The 26244-nt window shown below is 44.9% G+C and overlaps 1 protein-coding gene across 1 annotated transcript in view; it reads right to left on the reverse strand.

The window, feature by feature from the left end:
- Positions 1-8680, reverse strand: part of CELSR1 (cadherin EGF LAG seven-pass G-type receptor 1) — a 160906-nt gene extending 152226 nt beyond the window's left edge. The window contains exon 1 of the mRNA XM_054399449.1: positions 5983-8680. Coding sequence (XP_054255424.1) covers positions 5983-8665 — 2683 coding nt within the window. The 5' untranslated portion in view covers positions 8666-8680. The remainder of the gene's footprint in view (positions 1-5982) is intronic.
- Positions 8681-26244: the final 17564 nt, after the last annotated feature.

Below are 26244 nucleotides of genomic sequence, written 5' to 3' on the forward strand. Positions count from 1 at the left end.
TCTACAGCTGTCATGTTCCCTCATTCATGAGGGAATCAAGGGACTCAGTGAAATCACAAGCCAAGCCCATGCTATGGTGCAGTCACTGCTGTCTGTACCCAAAAATAACCAGAGTAAAGAGAGCTCAACTACGCCAACGTAAGCAGCTACACATCTGGCTGAACTGTAAACACCATCATAAGTGTTGCATGCTGTCATGTGTCCCTGAACCCATGAACCCTGAGCACCCAGCCAGCCAAAATGCTGGATGCAACCTGTCAGCTGCAGAGGTGTCTGGCAGACCTGCAGCATACTTTGAGCAGGATGCCACAGGTGACTCTCCCCAACCCTTCCTTGAAGATGCGGGGAGACACCAGGGCCATGCCTTCACCTAATACCAAACTTTAAAATCCAACATCACATTCCCCAGTCAGAAAACGTCTGAGAAAAGCCATTCAGCTCACAGATAGGAGTCAGCAATGAAAGGCAGTTTCCAGATATTAAGTATATAAGTTGAAAAAAAAGAGACCATTCAATGTGTAAGTGTAAAATTACACACTTATCGGTAGCCAGCCACCTCCTCAGACAGCACTTGGGACATTGAAGATAATGAAGTATAAAATCCCACTGCTTCACATCACTTACATTCCCCACCACTACCTCTACTGCAAGTTTACTACCCTTTTAACATCAAACCTGTTCCTGTATTTGAAACAAAGCATTCTTTTGCTGTTACCCTTGACAACAATTCAGTGTTTATTCTGTGTTTGGCAGTTTGCAGCAGACTCTGCAATCCTGGCCTAAACCAATTCTGAACTGTAAGGAAACATGATCAGAACAACAGAACAAAACAGGTTTCTTCCCAACATGTAAGTCTGAAGTAAGAGCACTGCAGTGACTTCTGTGGGGGAAGCAAACCACAACAAGGGAATGCACCAGGAAACCAATTCATTAATAGGCTTTGAAGCTTAAAAAGTAATACAAAATACAAACCAATTACTAATCCCTTTAGAACATGGTTATTAGAACTATCTCCCTAGTCACAAATCATTTGAAAATAGAGGAAAATACGTTCTCCAGGTAATCCCATCATCACACCTCTGGTTTCTTTCCCTGGAGACTTTATAGCAAGTAAAGTCTAGGATATCTTTCTCCCTCTCACATTTTCAGCCCTTTTCTTCTTATACCTTGTCCTTACTATCCTAGTCTCCCTCTTTCCTAGAAATCACTGAGAAGAGCATCAACATTTAGGGAATAAAATTATCAGTACACTTAGAACTGTGTACAAAATCAGCCCAAAACCCCTGCAGCAGGTAACTTGATTTGCAGGTAACTCCTCATTTTATTTGCATGCAGAAGGTATATTTTATCTCAGCAAAAATTTATTTTTGTTAGTCAGCCTTTCACCAAATACTTTCCTATCATAGCTATAGACATTTTCCTGTCTTTTGAAATGAAAACAAACCACTCCTATGAAATCCAGGGATGACATGGAAGGATGTCCATAGGAAAGTTACAAGCCAGTCACAACTCTATCAGCTGGAACAGGTTATAGAGCTGAAGAAGGGAAGTCACATTCCTGAAGGCTGGAGAGACACACATGTAAACTGCAGTTCACCTATAGAAGAGTTAGAATACAGAATCTGTATGGATGCAATTTAAGTAGCCACACCACATCCAAGAGCTACCTGAATTTTAAAAAGATGGTCACTACTCTTGAATTCCTATTTTAGCAATCACAGAATACCTTAGTGTAGGAGGCACGTGCAAAGTGCAAGTGCTCAAGGTCCCTGGGAATGCCCTGGAGCCACACTACAGGCCAACACACCTCCTCCCACCCAGAAGGAGGGAGGGAGGGAGGAACCTCCACCCACTCATTTTCACCATCTCTTAATGGCGTAAGTTACAGGGATCCCATCACAGTTGCCTGGGGGAATGCCTTTCCCAAAGGGGAGGACCATGGAGACCTTGAAAACAAACCTTTGCAAGCAGCCAGAAGCATCACTCCTGATAAAAACAATTACTCTGAGGATCTGCCCCTTAAAACTCACAAGGCCCCAGGAGTTCCATCTGTCCTGCTCCTCAAAGGTAGAAGCATGAGGGAAGGGAGCACCACACTGCTGCCAAGGCACCCAAGCCCACATCTTGAGCAGTCACCCCATAGTCACCCTCCACAGCCAAAGGTTCTGCTGTGCTTCCTGAGATGCCTTTTCAGTCAAGATTTTTTTTCTTTTAATCTCAAATCTTCACAAATAACCCCCCAATGCGTTGCATCTCAGGCACTGCTGTGGCCTTACCTTTATCAGAAGAGCATCTTCTTGTTACATTCGTATAGAGTGGGCAGAGAGATGGAGATCCAGGATCATTAGCATAATGACTTTAAAATTACAATAATAATGAAGATCCTTTACTAAGCCTTAAGTAAAAAACTCAAAAGTTTATTGCAACTCAAACGAGCTCTATCTTCATTTGCATTTGCTGATAGTCAATAACCTCACTGAATGACACTGGAGATTAAAAGCCAAAGAAATATAAAAGAGATACTTGAGCTTGCATGCCCACAAAAACGCTTGGGTGTCTATCCACCACTGCTTGAGGAGAACTACCTTCCCCAAATTGTATATTGTACACTATATAACAACATTTCATATTTATCTGTACCACTCCAAAGCTGTAGCTGGGTTTTGTCTGCACTGCTGAATTAGGCTGGGTCACAGAGGAGTTTGTACACACATCAGTTGTATCCCATTGAGCTGTCGTTGATAAGTGGGACTACTTGTGGCAGCACAATCAAACAGGTGCCAGCAGCATCTGCAACGTGAAACCCAGTGCAAAGTTGAGGCTAGTAACAGCCCTCCCCCAAGCACCGGTGGGGCCTGTGGTATAATGTTTAACACAGGCAAATGCAATGTGACTCAAGCAATGTTTAACTGATTTTTTGACCAAATGAATCCTAGTTTAATAGTATTGTGAACATCACTGTGGACAAACTAATAGTTTTTAACAATCCTATCAATTTAAGCCATATATTTATTAGTAACACAAAGAAATCACAGACTGATCGACCCTGGACCACCTCTTTCAGAAGCCCACAGTAAAATCCTGCTCCAACAGAAATCAAGGGCAGCAGGGGGCAGATTTCACCCCAGTTATTAAAAGCAATAGAAACATAATGACACAATATGCAGGGAATATCTGCCTTCTTCCATTGTATCTACAGAAAGGAGAATGTGTCTTTTAAAGGACTCCTAAAGCATACCTGGATTTATTTCACCCAGAAGAGGTCCAGTTTGTTCACTCAGACGCTCTGCACAACAGGCACGGACCGAAGAGGACCCAAGAGAGGCTCACTTCAAAAGAGGCTGACTTCAAAAGCTCCCTCCCAGTCCCAAGCAAAATGCTAATAACCACACCACCCACATTCCTGCCTCCTCTGCTTGGGTGGGTTCCTGATGGGCTGCTGGGGGCACAGCTGAGCACCAGGACAAAAGCAGAGACACGCATGCACTGAGTCTGCCCAGAGCTGCCCACCAGCCACTCAACTTCTGATGATGTCTATGCTGTTAGAGTAAGTTTTAAATGCCAAGTGTGCTATTCTCAGGTTTTATGAAACTCATTATCTCCATTTGCCTAATCAAACTGAAGTTCTGTTTACATGAAGAAGGCCAAAGTTACCATGCTTATTTGAATAATCCCCAAATCAAATCAAAGTATGCTGGATTTAGCCAAGTATCAAAGACTCAATGTATTTCAACAAAGTAGTGTGGCTCCTCACTAGCATCACACACACCCACATGCCTCCACGGCACAACATATTGCTAAGTGAGAATAAGATTTTTGTAGCAGCAGGGTTACTTCCGACATGCATATAGATCAAATTCCCAAGTTCATAAAGTGCTCCAATCTTTCTCTGACCTGAGGAGCAGCTGTGAGTAGGGCTGGAATTTGTGTTTGTCTGGGTTGAGAGGTTAATAGCTACTGCATAGACACGTTTTTTAGTTAACTGGTAGGTCATTTTAGCAGATGATTTCAAGTATTTTGCAAGACTTAGAGATAATCCTGTGGAGTACTTCTGTCTGAGCTTCTTCTCTGCTTTTAAAGACTACATCAGATAAATCAGAGAAAGCAGGCAAGTGAGACTTTCCTGGACTGATCACACATTGCCAAACTCTCCTCTTTCAATTTCCAAAGAGCAAATGTCTTCAAATTAATGTCAAATCGAGTTCAGCACTTGTCAAAATGATTTTTAAACTCCTACCCAACATCACAGCAGTTTCAAAGTTCACAACTTCACCAAATATGAACATGATCAAGCTTCTGTTACTTAAGAAAACAAAAGGTCTTCATTCCTACCTGAGATTTCATTTTCACTTAAACCACATGAATCATTAGATTAAGAAAGGAGTAGTTCATGCCACCTATTTTTCTGTTCTGAACACATTCTTCATCTAGTAAACGAAACAAGTTTGCCAAGCTTTGTGTTACAAGATGAGTTCTTATCTTCTGCTACCAGATAAAGAGCTACTGCTTCAGACAGACAGTGACCATGCAATCACCTGCACCTTAATCCAAATGTTTTTCTTTAAGGTCACAAGCCAACTGTCTGTTTTTTCTTCAAGTCCTCACAGGACATGGTAACAGCATTTATGAGTTACCTTACCATATTAGCTGCCCCCCAGCTCCTGGGAGAACCAAGAATGGATTATCAGATGATATAATACAGTAAATTCAACGAGCTCAGTAAATATCACTTTCATTTTCCTGAAGAAAAAAAGCCCTCAAGCCTGCAAACACAAGGGAGTGCACAGCTCATTCCCCCAAGGCCCCTGCTGTATGCCATGACTGCATACAGTAAAACAAGCACTGCCACTGTTACGCCACACTTTGATTATTACTTTTTTAAGACAACCATCTGAAAATGAACACCTCACAAATTGTCATTTTATGTACCTATACCTTCAGCTCCTTCTTTGCAGAAAAGATACGAAGGTTAGTTTTAGGTTGTAGAGAAGCAGCAAGGAATTTATCTGGTTAAACCTTTGAAAGTCAACAGAAGTATGGGATCGAGTCCACAGTAAACTTTATAGAGTGGCACCTGCAGAGGAAATTACACATTGCATGATTGATGCCACAATCAGAGGCATAAAAAGTAATTCCACAATAAACAAGCAACTGAACAGAAAAATAGTAATAACCTAAGAGTATTAAAATGCTTGTGTATATATTGGATGATATTGAACAGTCTTCTCACACACTGAAGCAAATTCTCCAAGGAAGTTCATAGTACAGCAGCCCTCCTTCTCTGTTCCCCTCCCTCTCCACAACAGCTCTGATTTTTGGGGCTGCATTTGGCCACTATATGCCCCTAGTGCTACTAAAGTAACTCCAGTGCAATTAGCTGTGCTACACATCTATTACACACCCATAACTCACTGTTTTAACAGTTGCCATTTCCCACAGAAACACACAGGCCACCAGCACACATCCACCCAGGGCACACCAGCAGAGGTCTAGTTTGTAGGATCCACTAGCCAAATCTCCCAGTATATGGAAAGGAATGAGCATATCTTGCAGCTAAAAAAAAAGCAAAGATACCAAAACCCAACTCTTCTCTTTTTTTTTTTTTTTTTAAGAGGGTAAGAAGAGAGAGGGGAGGCAGCATTATGGATGCATGTGGATTCCCTACATCTTCTCAAGTTACATCGTTTATCACCCTTACACAACCATATCAAAAAAGCTTCAGTTACCACCTCAGCTGAGGGAGTACCCTTCTATGCACACTTGTATTTATTTACTTTTGTGATCTACTGCACCACTTCAATCCACAACACACGGGCTTGATAGATTTTTGTGGATCCTCTTCCAAAATTTTACAGATAAACTGCTGTTCAAGGCAACTGAAAGCTGCACACTGAACTGCACAGTGGACTATTTCTGCCCATGCCCCTGTACTGGCCTGATGAGCAGAATTACATGCTTTACGACCCTCAAACACTTGCTTACCTGAGACTGACACTTTCATAAGGGCTTCCAGGGGTCTGTTGTTGTCCAGATCACGACTGAGTTTGAGTTCCCCAGTGGCAGAGTCTAAGAGGAGCAAATTCAATTCGTTGCCTTGAACAAAGGTGTAGGCCAAGCTGTCAGACACATCAGGATCATGAGCCGGGATCTTGCCAATCACACCAGAGGGGAAGCTGTTGGACTTGTTGGTCACGTAGTTATTGAAGAGGATCTGGAAATCCTCCAGCACAGGTGGATTATCATTCTGGTCCAGGAGGCGGATGTGCACTGTTGCCCGGCTCACAAGAGGGGCTGAAGTGGCCTGCACCACAATCACATACTCCGTCCGGCTCTCGTAATCCAGGTCCATTAGGGCTGTGAGGTCTCCATTGAGCAAGTCTAATTGGAAGACCTCGGGGATGTTCCCCTCTACAATCTGGTACATGATCTGTGCATTGGTCCCCTCATCAGGATCAGCTGCACTGATCCTTGCCACAATAGAGCCCACAGGGCTGTTCTCCTCCACAAAGATGTCAAATTCATCCTTCTCAAAGACAGGGGGGTTATCATTAATGTCCAGCACTGTCACTTGGATATCTACAGAGGCTTTCAGTGGTGGGCTGCCCCTGTCCACAGCAAAGGCCCGCAGGCTGTAGACAGCCACGTTCTCACGGTCCAGTTTGCGCAGTGTGCGTATCACTCCAGAAGTGGGTTCAATGTAGAAGTCTCCATCTCCATCGTCACCACCTTGGAATGTGTAAAGGAGACGGCCATTGAGGCCTGAGTCACGGTCAGTTGCAGAGAGCTGCAGGACACTGGTGGAGAGTGGCACATCCTCAAAAACTGAGCCCTGGTAGCGGTCACGCAGGAAGTGTGGTGCGTTGTCATTGGCATCCAGGATGAGAATCTCAACGTAGGTGGTATCCGATTTCTGGGGGATGCCATTGTCATGAGCTGTAATGGCCAATGTGTAGGAGGCCTGGTCCTCATAGTCCAGCTCCATAAGGGTGGTGATGGTGCCTGTGTCTGGGTCAATGCGGAACTGAGGGATGTTATCGTCCAAAATGTAAGTGATTCTTGCATTCTCTCCTGTGTCTTCATCAGTGGCACTGATGGTGACAATAGAGGTACCAATGGGCTTGTCCTCACTGACACTTACTGTGTAGTGAGAGCTCTGGAACACTGGGCGGTGCGTGTTGGCATCTGTAACATTGATGAAAACCTGGACAGTGTCAAAGCGAGTGCCATCAGAGGCAGTGACTGTGAGCACATACTGCCTTTCTTGCTTGTAATCCAGGGGCAAGGCCAGTGTGATCAGCCCCCCTCCACTCTGACTGGTGATGGCAAAACGATTCCTGGTGTTGCCACTGGTGATCTGGTAAGTCACAACACTGTTAACATCCCTGTCCACTGCAGTCAGGGTCAGGACACTGCTGCCCACAGCTGCATCCTCATTCAGTCTGAGGTGGTACACCTTCTCTGTGAAGGTCGGGTTGTTGTCATTCACGTCCAGGACAGTGATGGACACACTGGCCGAGGAGGTCATGACTGGCACACCATGGTCCCTGGCCTCCACCCCAAAGTGATAGTTCTCCACAGTCTCTCGGTCCAGCTCTGCAGCCACCGTGATCCACCCTGTGCTGTTGTTGATCTGAAAAGGGAACCCAGAGTCACCTGCTACAGGGGCACCTCCAGTGGATGGTGCCATCTCTATGAGTTTGTACTCCAGGCGGGCATTCTCCCCTGAGTCAGCATCTACAGCCTGGATGTGCAGCACCGAGTAGCCCAGAGGAACGTTTTCCAGCACCGTGGCCTGGAAGGGAGTACTCACAAAGATGGGGGCATTGTCATTCACGTCTACAACCTGCACTGACACCATGCCACTGGAGTTTATCAAGGGAGGCCTGCCCCCATCCTGGGCTTTGATCCGGAGTGTGTATTCCCGAATAGTCTCATAATCCAGAGGGTTGATCAAGTCAATGGCGCCAGAGAAAGAGTGGATGTAGAACTGGCCTTTCAGGTTACCACTGACAATGCTGTAGTGTACCTGGGCATTGCTGCCCCGGTCCTGATCTGTGGCCTGCACTTGCAATATCTGGCTGTTCACTGGGGCATCCTCTGGCACCTGGACCAGGTAGCGCTTTTCACTGAACTGAGGGTAGTTGTCGTTTTCATCCTCAACAGTAATGTGTACCATAGCTGTGGCACTGCGTGGTCCTGGATCCTTGCCTTGGTCATTGGCTTCCACAACTAGGTGGTATTCAGAGACTTCCTCACGGTCCACTGGGGCTCGGGTCCTCACAACCCCAGAGCGTGGGTCAATCTCAAAGACCCCATCACCAGCTCCTGGCTCCAGCAGGCGGTAAAGCATGTTGGCATTGGCTGGGGCATCGCCGTCTGTGGCACGGATCGTCAGCACCTCATAACCCACCTCCAGATTCTCCCGGATGCTCTCCTTGTACTCAGGCTGCTCAAACACTGGCTCGTGGTCGTTGGTATCACTGACGGTCACTGTCAGGTAGGTAGTAGCTGAGCGGCGGCGCGGGGAGCCATGATCAGAGGCGGTCACCTTCAGCACGTGGGTGTCCTTCGTCTCCCGGTCGAGGCTGCGGGTGGTGACCACGCTGCCCGTCTCGGCGTCGATGGAGAAGTAGTCGTTGGAGCGCTCGTCGAAGAGCGCCTCCATGGAGTAGGCCAGCCGGCCGGCTTCCCCCTCGTCCGGGTCCTGGGCCCGCAGTGCGATGACTGCCGTGCCGGCAGGCTCGTTCTCGGGGATGGAAACCTGGTAGCTTGGCAGCTGAAACTGTGGCGGGCTGTTGAGGCTCCGCGCCCGCCGCGCTCCTCGCCGCCCACTACCCTCCTCCGCCGGCGGAGTGGCGCAGCCAGCGGAGGCTCCGCGGGGCTCGGAGGCCGACCGCTGCCGGGCGCGCCGCGGGCAGGGTCCGCCGACTCGGGGCACGCGGGTCTCAGCGGGCTGAGGGCGGCGCAGAGCGGCGCCCGCTGCCCTCAGGCGCCCGGCAGGCGGTAGGGCCGGCGGCTCGGCGGCGGCGGCGCGTCTCCCCACGGCCCCCGGGGGCAGGTGGAGGAGCGGAGCGGTGCGGGGCGGTCGCAGCTCCCCGCCGCCCGCCGGCGCCAAGGCGCAGAGTAGCGCGGCCCAGGACAGGCAGGCAGCGGCGGACAGCCGCAGCATCTCCAGAGCTCAGCGGGCAGCGATGCCGAGCAGAGGGCTGCCGTACAATCCATCCACCCGTCGGGCTGCCCGCCCGCCCTCATCCATCAGCCGCCGGCTTAGCCCCCTCTCTCGCCGCTCGGGCGTCGCCGGCCCAGAGACCCGCGCCCCGTCACCGGGCAGCGGGCTGGAGAGCTCCAACTTTTCCACCTTAAACTTTGAAGTGAGTTCAAAATGGCTCCTCTCCTCCTCCTCCCACTGCCGCTCCCGAGAGGGTGATTAACATAAACCTGCTGCTCCTCTCCTCAAAAAAAAACCAAACCAAAAAACAAACACCAAACCCCCCCCCAAAAAAAAACCCAAAGTGGCCCGCCGCGGCGGAGCCGGCTCACGGCAGCGCGGTCCCGCGTGGTTGCGCGACGCGGCAGAGCCGCCCCGTCCAGTCCTGTCCTGTCCCGTCCCTGCTGCCCCGTTCCGCTCGTGTCCTCGGCAGCGCTCAGCGGCACCGGCAGCGCGGACCTCGGCAGGCGCTGCCCGGGGCGGGGTTTCCGCCGGCCCCTCCCGGGCGGCGGCGGCTGCGGCGGGGGCCAGGGCGGGTCCGGCCCCGCGGGGCTCCAGCCCCGCCACCCGGCGCCTCACAGTGGCTGGTCTCGTCCCCGTTCCCAGGCAGCCGGGAACGCTGCCTGCCCCGGCCTGGGGGCTGCGCGGGGTGGAGGCTGAGCGGGCGGCAGGCGGAGCAGGTACCGCTGCTGTGGCCCCGCTGCCGCCGACAGAAACGGCCCTCGGACGGGCGAAGGCGCAGCGGGAAGGGGCTGGTCTCGCAACCGCTTCCCCGAGTAGTAGCACCTGTTGTCTCAGACCCGTCGTCCAGAACAAAGTTGACGCGATTTATTTATTTATTTATCTGGTTATTTATTTATTTATTTTTAATTCTCAGTATGGAGTTAAAAAAAAAGTAAAATTACTTTTCAGGCAAGACCGAGTATCATCTACCTGACGTTGAGAGTGCCACATACCCCAGCGCAGGCTTTGCTACCATGCTCACATTTTGCTCTAGACTATGTAAAAGTGCTAGGAGGATCTGGAGGCTTGAATTAAAGGTTTCTTCGGGGTAGTTGCAAATAATAATATACAAAATGCACACCTAAGTATTTTGTGGGAAGAAGCAAAGCCAAACCCTGAATATTAATGTTGCAGTGGTGATTAAAATGTCAGTTCTAAGGATTTATGCTAAAACGCTTTTTTTTTTTTTTTTTTTTTTTTTAAGTGGTGGATGAGTTGAAGCGCTACCCCGGCGCTGTGTCCTCATCCCCGCTGCTGCAGTGTCCCCTTGTGGCTACGGCGGGAAGGAAGGAGCCCCGCAGCAGGCCTGTGCGGAGCTCAGAAGAAGCTGCCTGGGAAGGAAAAGTTGGGATACCTAACTGTGGTGCTCGTCGTGACACCTGTGGCAAATACTGATGCTAATCTGCAGAGATTTGGTGTACAAGAGCTTTACGTCGGAAGAAGAGCAGGGAGTGGCGAGCAATAAGCCGCCAAATATTTCCAACTGGGTTTTTGCAAAACATGCCTTGTAGGGAGGCAGCTTCCAGAGCAATCTGCTACTGTCAGTTCAGGCTCTTCAGCACTCACAAGAAGACTGAAAAAAATACAAATTCTTTCAACTGCTTTCACCCTTGGAACTGAATATTGCATGGGGGGGAAATTCCACCTGAATTATTGCCAATTCATCTGTCAGGATTTAAAAAAACTTTATAAGTTACCGTTTTAGAAGATGTTTACCTGATTCAGCTTTACTCAATTAGTTTTTTTTACAAAGGAATTTAGAAGCTAAGATGGCTTTTCAGATCCTCTGTTGAAATTGATAGTTCATGAAAAGGAAGAGGAAAGAACAGGTTAAAAATATTAAACATAACCTCCCCTTTATTAAATTTGAGTGGACGTAGTGATCTGTTTTGTACTCCAGAAATCAAGTAGCTCACTCTGGTGTAAATCATATCAATGCTCACTTGAAATCTGCATAAGAATACTCTACTTTAAGTCCTTACTTTTCCTACTTCTCTCTTCTATGTTTTCTGTGATGCTTAATAGCCACATTTTGAAAAATAATTTTTTGTTACAAAAAAATCCTCTTCTATGGATTTTAAAAAGTGAGATCCAGGACAAAATAGATTCACAAGAAAAGACAGTTTAAACTTTTTTCATTTTATTGCCACATGAGGCAACTTTCATCATGAATTGGGAAAAGGAAGATAGTGTAAAAGCTCCTATATGAAATCAGTTATGTGCATAATGACACAAAATCCTCCCCTGATTCCTGTTTGTATAACTTTCCCTCTATTTTCAGTTAATTCCATGTTGTTTATCTGACATGTTCCACTGTATTCTTATTAACTGTATAAGCCATGTTGCTCCTTTCATGAGTCATACCCCTTGTCATATAATTTTACTGTAAAAATAGATTTCAATGCAAAATGATGAAAATGCTATTGAAAGCTAACTTGTAGCCCTACTAAAAGGAGTGAGTTGTTTAACATGGCAACTCAAATCGTGTTCAAGAGACAGGCATGGTGAGATGTCTTGTGTCTGTTCCCACATTGCTCTGTACAGAAATGAGTGTCACTGCTTGGGCAGAGGTCAAGGCTCATGAGATCCATTTCTGCTGCTGCCTCTGTGGGTCCAGAGAGTTGGAGAAGGCAATGGCAAAAATGAATGACTTGTAACTCAAGGCAGGGCGAAAAATTAGAATTACATCTGCCTCATGTTTTAACTGCTTTCAGTGAAGGCCAATACTTCTAAGAAAATCAGATACTTTGGGATCTGATTCTGCAGATTTTCTGGTATAAGCTGCTGTTTCCTACAGAAGAAATCACACTGACATCACTGTGACATCCATAAAAATATGCAAGTGCAGGAGGTTTCGCCTGACCTTTTGTTTCCTTAGTTCCAATCAATGACATGTTCATTTCACATTTCAGAAATGCTGTGTTTCAACTTGCCTGGGAGTGAAGTATTTCACGTTTCCTTTCAAAGTGAATTTAAAAAAAAAGCTGAGAATCCAGGAAAAAAAAAAAGAAAAAAAAAGAGATGCCATTACTATTCATCTCTGTTCAGTGCTCAGCTCTAAAAATATAATTCAGCTTTAAGGGATTTTCTTAAAACATGAATTTTACAAGACCAGGGAAAGGACTGAGAGTCATTTCTTAATTGAAACTCTGTGGTGAGATTTGTAGCCCTGAGGAAGAGGAACACAAAGGTGGGGTTGCCTGCATCAAGATCAAATGACATTTTTAAAGTTGGGAATTAAGTGATTCAGTGTAACATACATCCCTGCAGAGGAGGTGGTTCTCTGGAAGGAGATGGAGATATTCTCATCTTTCCTCACTAGTAGTTGAGGAAATACTTGAAAATTCACATTCAGTAATGCTGTGTTACAAATAGCTCACTTTTTTGTTGTTTTTTTCTTTCTTTTTTTTTTTTTTTTAGAATGAGTAACAAAAAGCTTTTTTTCATGGGATTTGTGAAATATATTACAAAAAAGTAATATGCACTACGTCCCCCACCAACCAGTGGTTGTATCTTCTAAACTCTTGCTTGGGGGAGGTTATGCAAGAGAAGAAAAATTATTCTCAGATTTAGGCATCCATGCAGCACAAACTTTATCTTGTACAGGATCTCTTTATATATAGTGTTAACATAAATTGATATGTGTAACACGTGTTCATAACTGCGTTTATTTACTCCACAAACGCACCAGTGATCTATTCTTGCTAATGTAATGCTTTGAGAAAATAATCTGAGAAACCACAACAGGGAGCAATAAGACAGCCTTTAACTACATTTTAACCTTCCAATCTTCAAACACGTAAAAAGAAACTACAAGTTTTTTGCCTCACATTAGAAGTGGACAAAACTAGATTCTGGAGGGGAGCATTATTTATTCTCCATGATTTCAAATAAACTGATAACATACTAGGCATTAAAAAAATAAAACCCCAACCCCACAAAAAACCCCAAACACCCCCCCCCCAAAAAAAAAAACCCTAACACCAAAACAACAGAAAACTCAACCAAATGAAACAACAACAAATCACAAACAAACAAACAAACAAACCCCTCAACAAATAACAAATAACTTGATAATTTTTAGGCTACCTGGTTGCTGTTACATTCTACCCTCAAGGTTGGATGTCTTCATTGCCTGAAACCATATATCAGCAGTGATCAATCTGTGATCCCAGACAAAGTCTAATGAAAAAGAGACGGGCAAGCTAAGAAGTGGAATTCCTTAGTTTTGAAGATGAGCCCATGGTGGGAGGCAGGTGAGAGCTCTGGGCTGCTGCCAGTTGACTTGTTCCTGATTCTCCGGGGCTGGGCACTGCAGACAGGGTCTTCATCCACCTAAAACAGTGTGCAAACTAGTATGAGGACCAGAGATGAGTCTTGTTGCCACTCTAGTGAATTTAAATTTATTAAACTCAGAATTTTAGATATTTCTCCAATCACCACAGAAAGGAAACATCTTATTAAGTTGCTCTATGACAGGTGTTTGGACTTCCAGTTTCCATATGAATCTGTTCTATATTGAGCCCAACTCAAATGAGCAAAAGTAATGTATTTTTTCACATTTTGTATGAGTTGATTTTAAGAATTACTTCAAGCTCCACAAGGTGAAACTTGAACATTCACCTACTGCAGGAATCACATGGGTTTTATTGCTAACATTTAGTATTTTTAAAGCCAAGAATAGATTCCAAAATACTGGGATCCTTATTGCAGAAATGATGTTTAAGGCTTCTTGGCTGTATGTAGCTTCTCTTTTGCAGAAAGAGAAGAAACAATTCAGAGCTCTTAGACACTGAGTTGGTTGTAACCAATCATATTGTTGCTTCTTTTAAAATCCTTGGTGGAGGTAGCAGCAATTCAGTGTTGGAACTTGTTTGTTTCCTTAGACTTAATACCATCCATTTATAATTTACCCTAAGGAGCTCAGCTCCACCCTTCTCAAACAGTGCCTGTGAATTTCCTCACTCTAAATTGGTTTGAGTAATTCTTTTTCCCTCCTCACTTACATTAGCTAAAGGCTGTACTAGTTACAACATGCAACTACACAAATAAACCAAGAAGAGCAAATTTCATTCCCAAAACTTGCACAGTGGCCAAGAGCAAATAAATGCTGAATATGGCTTGACTTTTATTTATGGGAAAAGTAACCTAGAGGCTAATGCCTCGGAAATGTAGTTCTACAAACTAACAAACCCTGTAACAAATTCAATAACAAGCTAGTATGCAAAGGCTGAGACTAATAATCCAGTTCAAGTAAGCAGAGTAGAAAGCCCAGGTCTGTAGATTGCTGTGAATTTGTTTCGTATCTATCTTACAGATTAACAGAGGTAATGACTGAGAAACAAACCCGTGGAAATTACTTATTGTTCTGCAGGATTTGCCCTTTCTCACAGGCTCTCACTCTAGGCTGTACAAACACATTTAAAAATCACCTCTCTTTGCGGATGAGGTATTATAGCTGTTGCTGTTTCCTCCCCTTGCATATTGTCATTTCCTATGTAGAGTTTGATGGAATGCAGTTTTCATTTCCAGTCCTGGTTTGGAAGCACACCATGCACCAAAATCTCATCTCATCTTTTCCTGAGAGGCCTAGGAATATTTTTTTTCCTCATAGATGTATTTCGTAACATATTTCTGAGTGTTTGTTGTCATCCTTGGGCCTTGGCACCTTGGAATGTGAAAAAATAGAAAACATTTGAAAAACTGGTATACTAAATCACTTTGAAAAGCATCAGCAAGGCTGTGATGGGCCCCAGTTTAGGCTCTCTCTCACTCAGGACAGGTACTGTGACTAGTGCTGTTTAACATCTTTGTCAGCAATACAGAGAGTGGGATTGACTGCACCCTCAGCAAGTTTGTAGATGATACCAAGCTGTGTGGTCCTGTTCACACTGGAGGGAAGGGGTGCCATCCAGAGGGACTTGGACAGGTTTGAGATGTGGGTCCAAGCCAACATCATTAAGTTCAAATGCGAGGTCCTACACATGGGCTGGGGCAATCTCAAGCACAAACACAGACTGGGGGAGGAGTGGCTTGAGAGCAGTCTTGAGAATAAGGGCCTAGGAGTGTCAATTGATGAAAAATTCAACATGAGCCAGCAATGTGTGCTTGCAGCCCAGAAGGCCAAGCATATCCTGGGCTGCATCAAAAGAAGTGTGACCCAAAGGACAAGGGAGGAGATTCTCCCCATCTGCTCTTGTGAGATCCCAGCTGTCCAGTTCTGGTGCCTCCAGCATAAGAAGGACATTGAACTGCCTCATCCCTGGCCAGGCTGGATAAGGCCTTGAGCAATCTGGTCTAGTGGAAGGTGTCCTTGCCCATGTCAGGGGTGTCAGAACTTGGTGATACCTAGATGCCCCTTCCAACCCAAACTATTCTATGAATCTGTGCAGAGACACCACATCCTCCTGCAGACATCCAGGGGGTTCAGGCCCAAGTGCTGTTGCACGGCCAGCATGTTGCACCACTGCCATGCATTGAAGCTGAGCTTTTCCCTGTGCCAGCTCATTCCCTTGGCCAGCCCATACCAGGCTGGGCCTAGCACAGCCCTGGGACCATGTCTAGTGATAAATTTGGATGGGGCTACCCTGTGTATGGCAGGAAATACAAAAGAGCTTTTCTCTGGGTGCACACCATGCTGTACCAGTTGCTTTCTGTGACAAACAACAGCCTCTGCCCTGATTTATTTTCCTGTCTAAACAAAGTGAAAAGATAGGTTTCACTCTAAATGCATGAAATACATGGCATTTTCAGAATCCAATGTCTTAACTGTCCACTTTTCTGTTTGCTTACTAGGTATATAGCAACAAGGCTCTTCCTGGAGGGGATGGATTGCACTGTCTCTCCAGCAGTCATTACCAGGCTCACCACTTATTAGCAGATCATGTCTCTGATTGCAGGATTTCTTCAGGGATCACTCAATATTGTTTCATAAAAGAGAGGAAGAACATCCGCACTCTTATTGAATGTAGTTGTCATCACTTGTCAGCTTTGTGTGCTGAGGTCTCAGTTAGGTAGCATAATTATCATTTATATATATGTAATTATAACATGGGAAACAGTCCAAATTCTGCTTTTTAAGTAAAATTGGTCGAGCCTATCTGCAGTGACTGGAGCCTCTCTGTGCACTGCAGTCTTACTGGCAGCACCACTGTGGGAGGATGTGCCACGCAGAAACAAGGGGATCCATTTTCTTGCCAGGGGTACAGCCAGGGGTCATTTCTTAATCTGCCTGGCTTTCCCCAAAACACCCTTATCTTTGGATAGTCTACCCTGGAAGCTGTAGTCAGGAAAAAGGACAAAAATAATCACCAGTTACACTGACTGGGGAATGGGAAGGTCATTAGGCTGACAGGTTTGTACTCCATTCCTACTACTGCTGCCAGGATGATTTTCTCTGTAATGAGAGGAACTGACTGGTTTCAAATATCACTGTCACTATTGCTACAGCAATAGTTCCTGGGTGAACAGCACAGAGCTCTGTCCAGAGTCAAAACAGCACTTAAAGCACCCTGCCTGATTCTCCAGGCCTGACCTACAGCTCTAAATGCTATCTTGATGATTTCTTTGTCCTGAGAGGCAAAAAGTATTTATTCAGGTGAAAAAAAAATCCTCTGAGAATATCTCTAATCATTCCTACTGGAGCGTGTAGCATCACTCCTTGTTACTGTCTCTGCAATTAGTTGCACCTTCTCTCGTGTCACATTAGGAGAATGCAGAGTGCCCTTGGATTTTGCAGACCATGGATGAAGCACTATGACTCCCACCATGAACTGTGTTACTCATGCAGGGAGCATTGCTGTTAACATTAAAAAGTACTAATCTCCATTTCCACCCACAGTGCAGAAATGAGATGCTTTCTGAACTATGAGGTTTCTGAGAGACTCAGAACTAAAAATATTCCTGCAGCTGCCACTGATGAAAAAGATTGTCAAAATAGTCTTATTCTAAAAAATTTAACCAGCAAACCATGCTGTCAGGAGAGGCAAAGAAAGGTCCTAGGGCATGAGGTATAGTGCTGGGATGCTGAACTGCACATGAGTGGATACCACTGAGTGCTACAGAGTTTCTTCTTGGGAAAAGATATGAAGGGAAGGCTTCAGTCTTCTTGCTTGGAATAGTGAATTTTCCTATTCTCCCTTTGCTCTCTCACCCACCTGTTTATTGCATATACCCAGAACTTTTGAGAATAATAATGATGCTGATGGCTTATTACCTTGTACCTGCATCTCACTCAACTGCAACACAGGAAGTTCCACCTCAACATGAGGAGAAACTTCCTTACTGTGAGTGTGATGGAGCACTGGAACAGGCTGCCCAGAGAGACTGTGGAGTCTCTTTCTCTGGAGACTTTCAAAAGATGCCTGGATACATTCCTGTGTGGCCTGCCCTGGGTGCTCTCACTTTTGGCAAGAGGTAGGTTGGACTTGCTGATCTCTGGAAGTCCTTTCCAATCCCTAACATTCTATGGTTCTATGACTTCTGATGATAACTTGGACAAATATACCATACTTATTCACATATCCACACCACCAATCCCTTTCAGCAGTTGACCCAACCGTGGAATGAAGGGAAAAAACCAAACACCCCCCACCCCCCCCCAAAAAGATCAAAAAAAGAGCAACCAACACCATCAAAACGGAAACCCAAAAAACCCCAAACAAGCAAACAAACAAAGGAGTCCCCAGACAGTGATCACTTAAAGTGTTTTTCATGTTTCTATTTATATTCCTATTCAAAAAAGACTGCTTACATCCCACCAAAAAACTGGGCATCATGCAATTCATCTTCCAGCCACCAGGTGGAGGCAAACCCCGTTGCAAAATAGCTATCCAGGCCGTAATGTAACAGCATTTCCAGAACAGCGGTCTGATTGACATCAAATGAAATCCTCTGGCCAGTCTGTCTTTACAGTTCTCAAAATAAGTCTGGCTAAATTCAAACATAAAAAACAATTTTGCATCTCATTAGCTCTGTAGGAAATTGGTTAATTAGAAAAGCTGTTGCAGACAATTGGTATGAAACACGTTAATTTTCCCTTCCAACTCAAGGCATGAAAAATTAATCATGGTAGAGTTGTTCTACTTTTTCAGACAATGATGAAAACAGTGGAGTAAAGTGTTAGTTCTCCAAAAGAGTGAAGCTCTTTAGAAGGAGGGATTGTTTTCTTTTTTGGTAGGAAACGGTTATAATTTGCTTGTTGAGAGTTTTTTAAATCACAGACTTTTCAAGTCTAGCTTTATGAAAAGAGTACTTTTTTTTTTAAGTGCCACATCTTAGCACCAAAACTCAAAGGTATTAAGCACGAAATATGAACAACAGTATCTACATTATATTCATGGTTTTGTCATGAGTTTTCAAGGGTTACTTAAAAGAAGGAATTTTTTTTAAAAAAAATGTAAGTTATTAGGCTACCAAGGACAAAATTTACATGCATCATCTATTCTCTGTACAGGAGCAGCATCCATCCTGATCTTTCAAAGACATAAACCTTTTCCTGGCCTTACATATCTGCTGTACCTATTATTATTTGCATTGCAGCAGCTCTGTGAACCCCCTCATGTGGATCAGGACCCCATTACACAACAGACTACATATGTATAAGCTTGAATGACATTACTCATAATCCTTATCTGTCTGGAGGAGCAGAGTTGTAGGTGTTTAGCTCTCCTCCATAATTACAGTTACAGATCTGTTCATTTGCTGGTCAAAAAAAAAAAATTCAAAACAAACCATGAAACTCCCAAAGCCTTTGAACGTACTTTTGAGTAAAAGCGTTTGAAAACCTTAGATGTCTATTAAAACTGCAATTAAAGTACACCAGTATTTTAATTTGGTGAAACTGATAGATACTTTAAATTTTTTTTTTCAGATATCATAGGATGACATCTCTATGAAGATACACTTGCTGGTTTTCTAAAGTCTATCATAGGAACAGAATTTGGTTCATGGAAATTAATGCTTCTGATAATTAATTTTATATGAATACAACTGAATACAAATGACTGACATTTTGTTATAAATAAGTAATATAAGATTATGGATTTTGGATAACCTCAAGAGCCCTGGGCAGAGGGCGATGGCAAGAGGGAGCAGTCATACGCACCTCCCAGTGTTCCCTGACACTGAGAGGAGAATTTCCCTGCCTCCCCTTGCAGCACTGCTTGAGGTCAGGAGGGAAGGACACTGCTCATTCAGCTGCTGGTGGTATGAGAGGTCTTGGACTTCTCTCCACTGACAGCACTTAATGGTAAAGGTTTCATTTTGCCCAAAGTATTTGCTAGTTTTACCATGTAAAAATCTCAGAAGACATTTAGCTACATCAGACTGGATTGTGACTGTACGTTCGTCACTCAGCAACCCAGAAGTCAAAGCCTAGACACACTTTGGGTCACTCTTTTCCTTTTCTCAGAATCAGTCCAGAAAGAAAAATCATCAGTTGTCAAGCTTTTGCCTGAAAATGTCATCTCTCAGCCCCGCAGAGCAGCAGATGTAAATGATCAGCACAGTTTCATAGTTGGAGGGTGCTGGAGGATGCCCAGGGATGGGGACATGGGTCATGAAGATGTGGCTCCACCAGCCAGGTGCTGCTGTGGGAAGTGCCAGCATGGCCACAGGACACCATCTTGTCATATAAGTACAGTGAACAGCACTGGGAGATGCATGGCTTGGCAGCAGGTTGGTGGCACTCAGCAGGCTGATGCTCCTATCAAAAAGTCTCTGGGTTTCTTTTCATGCTATCCTCCTGCTGCCACAGATTCCTGAAAATCTGGCATCTCTCATTTTCTTGAGGTCTGGTTGCCACAGTGTTGTGTGATATTTTGATCTGAGGCCCCAGGACTGGGCCTTTAGATGCATTTTATTTCATTTGCTGGTAATCACTCTGAAACCTGACAGTACCTTAAGACCAGCCTGCCAGGTCAGCCCTTCCGGTCCCCTCACTGTGATGTGTTTACAACAGTAATTTAATGTTTAAAACCTGGTTTTTTTATAATCTGAAAGCTACACAAGAAGAGTGGAAGCTTCTTTTTTTTGTTTGATTACTTAACAGGCATAAACAAGAAAAAGGTCCTGTGAGCCAGCAGTGAGCCCGTGATACCAGACACAGCAGGGGAACCATGGGGATGGGAACTAGCAAGAGATGTACAGCTGGCAGGGCCTGTCCAGCTCTGCTGTGAAGAGAATGCCTCTTTACTTTTAGTTTTTGGTGAATATTTAGTAATGCAAAAATAATATTCATCCTCTAATGATATCCTTAGGATAAGGATATTGCTTCAGACATAGCATAGTGGTACATGCCAAAACTTGGGTGAAGATCAACACCTGGGGCTCCAGGGTCTGGATTTATGTAATTGCACCTGGTTTTGAGAACCTTCTGTGCAACTTTCATTGCATTTCAGAGGAAGCCCCTTCTTTCTCAAAATGGGAGAGAGGTTATCCATGCTTGCTTCTTCTGGCAAGACTCTTTGGCTGATAGAGATAAGATGATATGATTTATCACTAATAGCTGAAATTCAATTAATCTGAAAAGTGGATTCAGTGGCAGGATGATCCAGCACTTTTAGGCTTTGGTCAAAACAGAGAGAGGCTTAATCTGTCTTCTCAAATAAAGGAGAGGTGTGGACACACGATGATGATGAGGAGGACAAGGAGGAGAAGAGCTGCTGGGGAGTAGGAACCATTTTTGGAGAGCTTAGACAGGAGAGAGCACTCAAGGTTCTTGATAGGCCAGGAGTGAGGTGAAGCAGTGGGAGCCTGCAGGGCTGGTCCTGGCTCCTTGGGGAATTTCAGCAAAGAGGCTTGTGAGGGATGAGGAGCCTGGAACAAGGGCAGTTGAAGAAAAACGGCAATGGAAAGGCAGCCTGGACTGTTTTTTTTGTTTGGTTTTGCTTTGTTTTGCCCCAGTCTTTCTGGACTGAGCCTTAGGAAAGGATGTGATCATCCTGTGGACTTGCTGTCTGAAACGGACACATGCCAAAATGGGATCTGTGCCACAAAGTGGCACGCTGTGTGGGGAGAGGACCAGCATGTGCCTGGGGCCAAACTAAGTAGGTCCCAGTGATGCAACTTAATGTGAAAACCCTATTTTTAAGCCCCTGAGTGTGACAGCAAGAGGTGAGGGTCCTGTGCTGGTAGCCACCAGGTCAGCAGCATGGAGATGCAGGTGACAAATGCCTTCACTCCCTTAGAATCACAAAATGGATTGGATTGAACAGGACCTTCAAAGATTATCTAGACCTACCACAGATAGGAACATCTATCACTGGATCAGGTTGCATAAACCCTGTCCAGCTTCTGTTCAAGTGAACTTTATGTGCCCAGAGAGCACATAGGTCACAAAAAATTATCGTACTTCAACAAAGGGGCTGATGTCCATTTGTTTCATGTGTAGCTCCATCAAAATTCTTCCATAGATGCCCAAATGAACCATATAAATGGATTAGGTAGTTATTTTGCAGCTGTCAAGTATGACTCTTTCTTCACCTTGTGGAATATTTCACAACTGACAACAGCTACAGCTATGCTCCTCTCTGTCTGGCTGGAAGAACCATGGTGATACCTCTGAGCTCCAAAACATTTAGAAATTATTCAATGGCCAGAAATAATGCATTACTTCCCTGCTTCATCTCAACCATTAGCTAGGAGTAGACCTTCTAAAAGGCAAGTGAAGGACGGCATGAACGATTACTTTGCTGGATAAAAATCCTGGCTGGATAGCCTGACCCAAAGAGTGGTGGGGAATGAAGTTAAATCCACTTGGCAGCTAGTCAGAAGTAGCATTCCCCGGGCCTCAGTATTGGGGTCAGTTCTCTTTAGTATCTTTATCAATAGTCTGGATGAGGGGACTGAGTGCACCCTCAGTAAGTTTGCAGATGACACCGAGCTAGGCAGGAGTGTTGATCTGCTTGAAAGTATGGAGGGTCTACAGAGGGATCTGGATAATCTGGCTGAGGAGCTTCTATGAGGTTCAACAAGGCCAAGTGCTGGTTCTGCACTTCAGTCTCAATAACTCTTGGGGAAGAGTGGATGGAAAGCTGCCCAGCAGAGAAAAACCTGGGAGTGTTGATTGACAGCTGGATGAACATGAGCCATGCTCAGATGGCCAAGAAGACCAACAGTATCCTGCTTGTATCAGGAATAGTGTGGCCAGCAGGACTAGGAAAGTGATTGTTCTTCTGTACTTGGCACCCTGAATACTGTGTTCACTACAAGAAAGACCACCCTTAAGGGTCTAGAGCACATGTCTTGTGAGAAGCAGCTGAGGGAACTGGCTTTTTTTCATTCTGAAGAAAAGGAGGCTGAGGGCAGATCTTCTTGCCCTCTACAAATACCTGGAAGGAGTTTGTAGAGAGGTGGGGGATTGGGTCTCTTCTCTGAAGTAACAAGTGAGAAAATGAGAGGAAATGGCCCTAAATTATACCTGGGGAGGTTTAGATTGGATATTTGGAAATAATTCTTCACTGAAATGATTGTCAAATATTGGAACAATTTACCCAGGAAAGTGTTCAAGTCACCACCTCTGGAGGTTGTTTAAGAGATGTGGCACTGAGTGACGTGGTTTAATAGTGGACTCATCAGTGTTAGGTTTACAGTTGGACTTGATGATCCTAAAGATCTTTTCCAACCTAAATGATTCTATGATTCTATGATCAGAAAGGTCACTGATGCCTTAGGTGTGCCCAGGTTCCTGACTGGTGCATATTCTCACAGTACAAGGCTGTGATGCTTGGTCTAAAAATCACTGTGGGTTTTATTTCTGTGCTCACTTTTCTCTAACAGCAGGTGGTGTTGAAGCTGTCAGAGTGATGGAGGAGGAAAGCTGAAGGAGTTGGGCTGTCCTCCCTTGCTACACATAATTAAAGAGAACAAATATTTGTCATTAGCTTGTGACTCTTCCAACCTGCATACAAGGAAGATTCATACTACTCAAAGAACTGTGTAATTAAGTGCTACTAATCTCCCAAACTCCCAGCACGGTAAGATCATGTTAGTTTTAGGGAGAGATGTGGAATGACTCAGTCTTCACTGGCAATCTTGCTCTGTCCCTTTCTCAAGTCGATGGACCACTAGGTGTGGAACAGAGGGGTAAAGTCCCTCTCACCATAAGGCAAGATCAAATTTGGGACTACCTGGGGAACCTCAACATACATAATTCTATGGGACCCAATGAGATGCATCCCTGAGTTCTGAAGGAATTTGCTGATGTAGCTGTAACAACTTTCTCCATACTATTCAAAAAGTCCTGGAAGTCAGGTAAAGTCCCTGGAAACTGGAAGAAGGGAAACATTATACCCACCTATAAAAAGGGTAAAAAAGATGACCCTGGAAGCTACTGACCTGTCAGCCTCACCTCTGTGCTTGGAAATATCATGGAATAGATTGTCCTGGAAGCTATAGTGGGACACATGGAGGATAGGGAGGTGCCCCAAGACAACCAGCATGGCTTCACCAAGAGCAAGGACTGCCTGACCAACCTAGTGGGTTTCTATAATGGTATAACTACATTAGTGGACAAGGGAAGACCAACAGATGTCATCTCTCTGGACTTTCGTAAAGCCTTTGACACGATCTCCCACAACATCCTTCTCTCTCCATTTTAGAGGCAGATAGGTCCAGAGCAGACCTCAGCTATGCAGCAGAAATAGATTCCCAGCAGCCAGGCCTCACTCCCATGTGGCCGAAAACCATAACAGCAGCCACATGCTCAGAGCAGAGAGGCCAGAGAGAGACCACCAGAAGGTCTGCTCCTCATATAGGGAGATGCAGGATACGGAAGGGAATAACAAATTACAATATCCTGTCTCCCCCTCTTGGGACTAGCTAGTCCTCTGGAGGAATTTGTCTTTGTGGTAGGGCAGTTAATCCCAAACCTACAACAAGAGCTGTGGGCATAATCTTCTCAAGGGGCTCTTTGCTGCCTGAGAAAGCATGACCCAAATCCCTGTTGTGCTGCTTTCAGAAAAACTCCACCAATAGGTGGCTTGGGCAGAGTTTCTGCCTTAAAATACATAAAGATGATAAAGAGAAATCCAGAAGTAGTTCTGGAAGAGCTTTTGGCTGGGTTGTGTTCCTGGTTCTGGCCAGTGTCAGGTCTGCATAAACGAAATGTCTGTGCCAGCCTCTAGCACATATTTCTTCGAGGAAAATTTTCAGACTCCCTCTATTATAAAATGAGAGAAATGTCCACTCTTAGGGTACAGGTCACTTCATCCTAGCGTAGGTAAGCTGGCTCGCAGACAGGAAATTGCTCTCAGCTCCAGTGACAAGAACTACGAGCATCTGAGCTAGTTAGTGATCCAGGCAGAGCAAAGTAAAGCAAAGTGATGTTACTTCTTCCATGATGGGCTTTTGCAACTGTGAGTGTGCCAAGGGTTAGGGCTGGCCTGGTCACCAGATGAATGACAGATGCTCTCTATTAACCCCTCTCCCTTTTTAGAGAACAGAAATGGAGTAAGGGAGAGAGGCTTATGGACTGGAGAAGAAAATAAAAACAGCTTTAATGAAAATAATAACAATAAACCAAAATATATGCAAATATATACAAAACTAATATTGAAACCAGCCCTTGTTACTGTACACCATTGATGTACCAGCCTTGTACACCATTGATGCTGTGGGCAGGCACTGGGGAAGTCCCAGACTGGACTCGGTGGCAGATAGGAACTGGATTCAGAAGCTGAATTCAGAAGCTGGATTCAAATCCCCATGGATTAGGATTGAAGGCAGAATGGATAGAGTCCTCCTCAGATGCTGGCCATTAAAGAAGAGACTTTAACCCTTGTGATCCCTTGGCTTTGTACTGAAATGGAATGTACATGGAATGGAATACTTTTTTGGTCAGGGTTTGGGTCATCTGTCCTGTCCATTCCCTCTTGCAGTTGCAGACTTTTACTTTCTGCACCTCCAACATGGTACAGAAGTCTGGTCTCCACAGAGGCAAGTATAAGCAAGAGCTTTTCTGCACACCAGTCCTTGGTCATGACTATAAACATCAGCTGCCATCACTTCTAGAAGCTGACACTGCCTGCAAAACTCTGCCATTAACTCAGAAAGTGCAGTTACTTAGAAGAGACTGCAAAGTAAAATCACCAAACAGAATTATCTGTTCTAACTCAAACCAGGACATAGTGTTAACTGTCCTTTTAACTACACCATTAGTCCTCACCCACCTCTATCGTGGTGGAATAATGAGCAATCCTTTGAGCCCTTTTCACCTGTGCCTTGTGGCGAGGAGCTTTGAGACAGAGAAAAATCATATTTCTTCAAATTTAATTTACTTTGGGAGATGAGGCCTCAGAGAGAAAGAGAAATGGTATCTCTTTGCCTGCTGTGGAGATGTTGGTCGAAGTGACCTGCAGCAAGAAGGATAAGAAAGAGGCATAGGCTTGACGAAATTTGCAGAAAGGACTTTGAGCCTGGCAGAGACTTGATAAGACCAACACTTGGCTGTAGAACTGGAAAGCTGTGGGGAGCAAGGCAGGATATAAGCAGACACTGGCACTGTGAGTTTATATTGACTGAACAGACTGCAACAAGGGGTGCCATGCATGTGTCTGGAAACAATTAAAGACCTGTAGAAAACGAAATTAAGGCAGTCACCAGAATTTTCTCTCAAAAATTCCTCAACATGCTGGGATTGTCAGTGCTAAATTAGAGAGGGACATTTGTAAACTCTAAGGTAGAGGTGACCAGGTTTACCCCAACATTCCCTCTGGCTTTACTGGTGAACTGAAACATCCACCACTCTCTGCCTACTGGGTCCTGCCTACAGCATGCTGCTGTTGCACACCATGATATATGGGAGTAGAAGTCATGAAGAACACGCTTTAGGCCTAGTTTTGCCTAGAAAAGAGCCATTTTCTATGCTGGACAGACCAAGACATCAAGCATAAATCTCCATTATCCCATCACCCACAAATGACTGCACATGGTGGTGTCACAGCCTCTTGCCACAAGCTTGGTGCACACATAGGCTGTACCTCATCAATATGGCAGCATTGGGACCTGCTGAAGACTGAGCAGATTGCAAAGTG

The sequence above is a fragment of the Indicator indicator genome, chromosome 3 (genome assembly GCF_027791375.1).
Source record: "Indicator indicator isolate 239-I01 chromosome 3, UM_Iind_1.1, whole genome shotgun sequence".
Taxonomy (NCBI): domain Eukaryota; kingdom Metazoa; phylum Chordata; class Aves; order Piciformes; family Indicatoridae; genus Indicator; species Indicator indicator.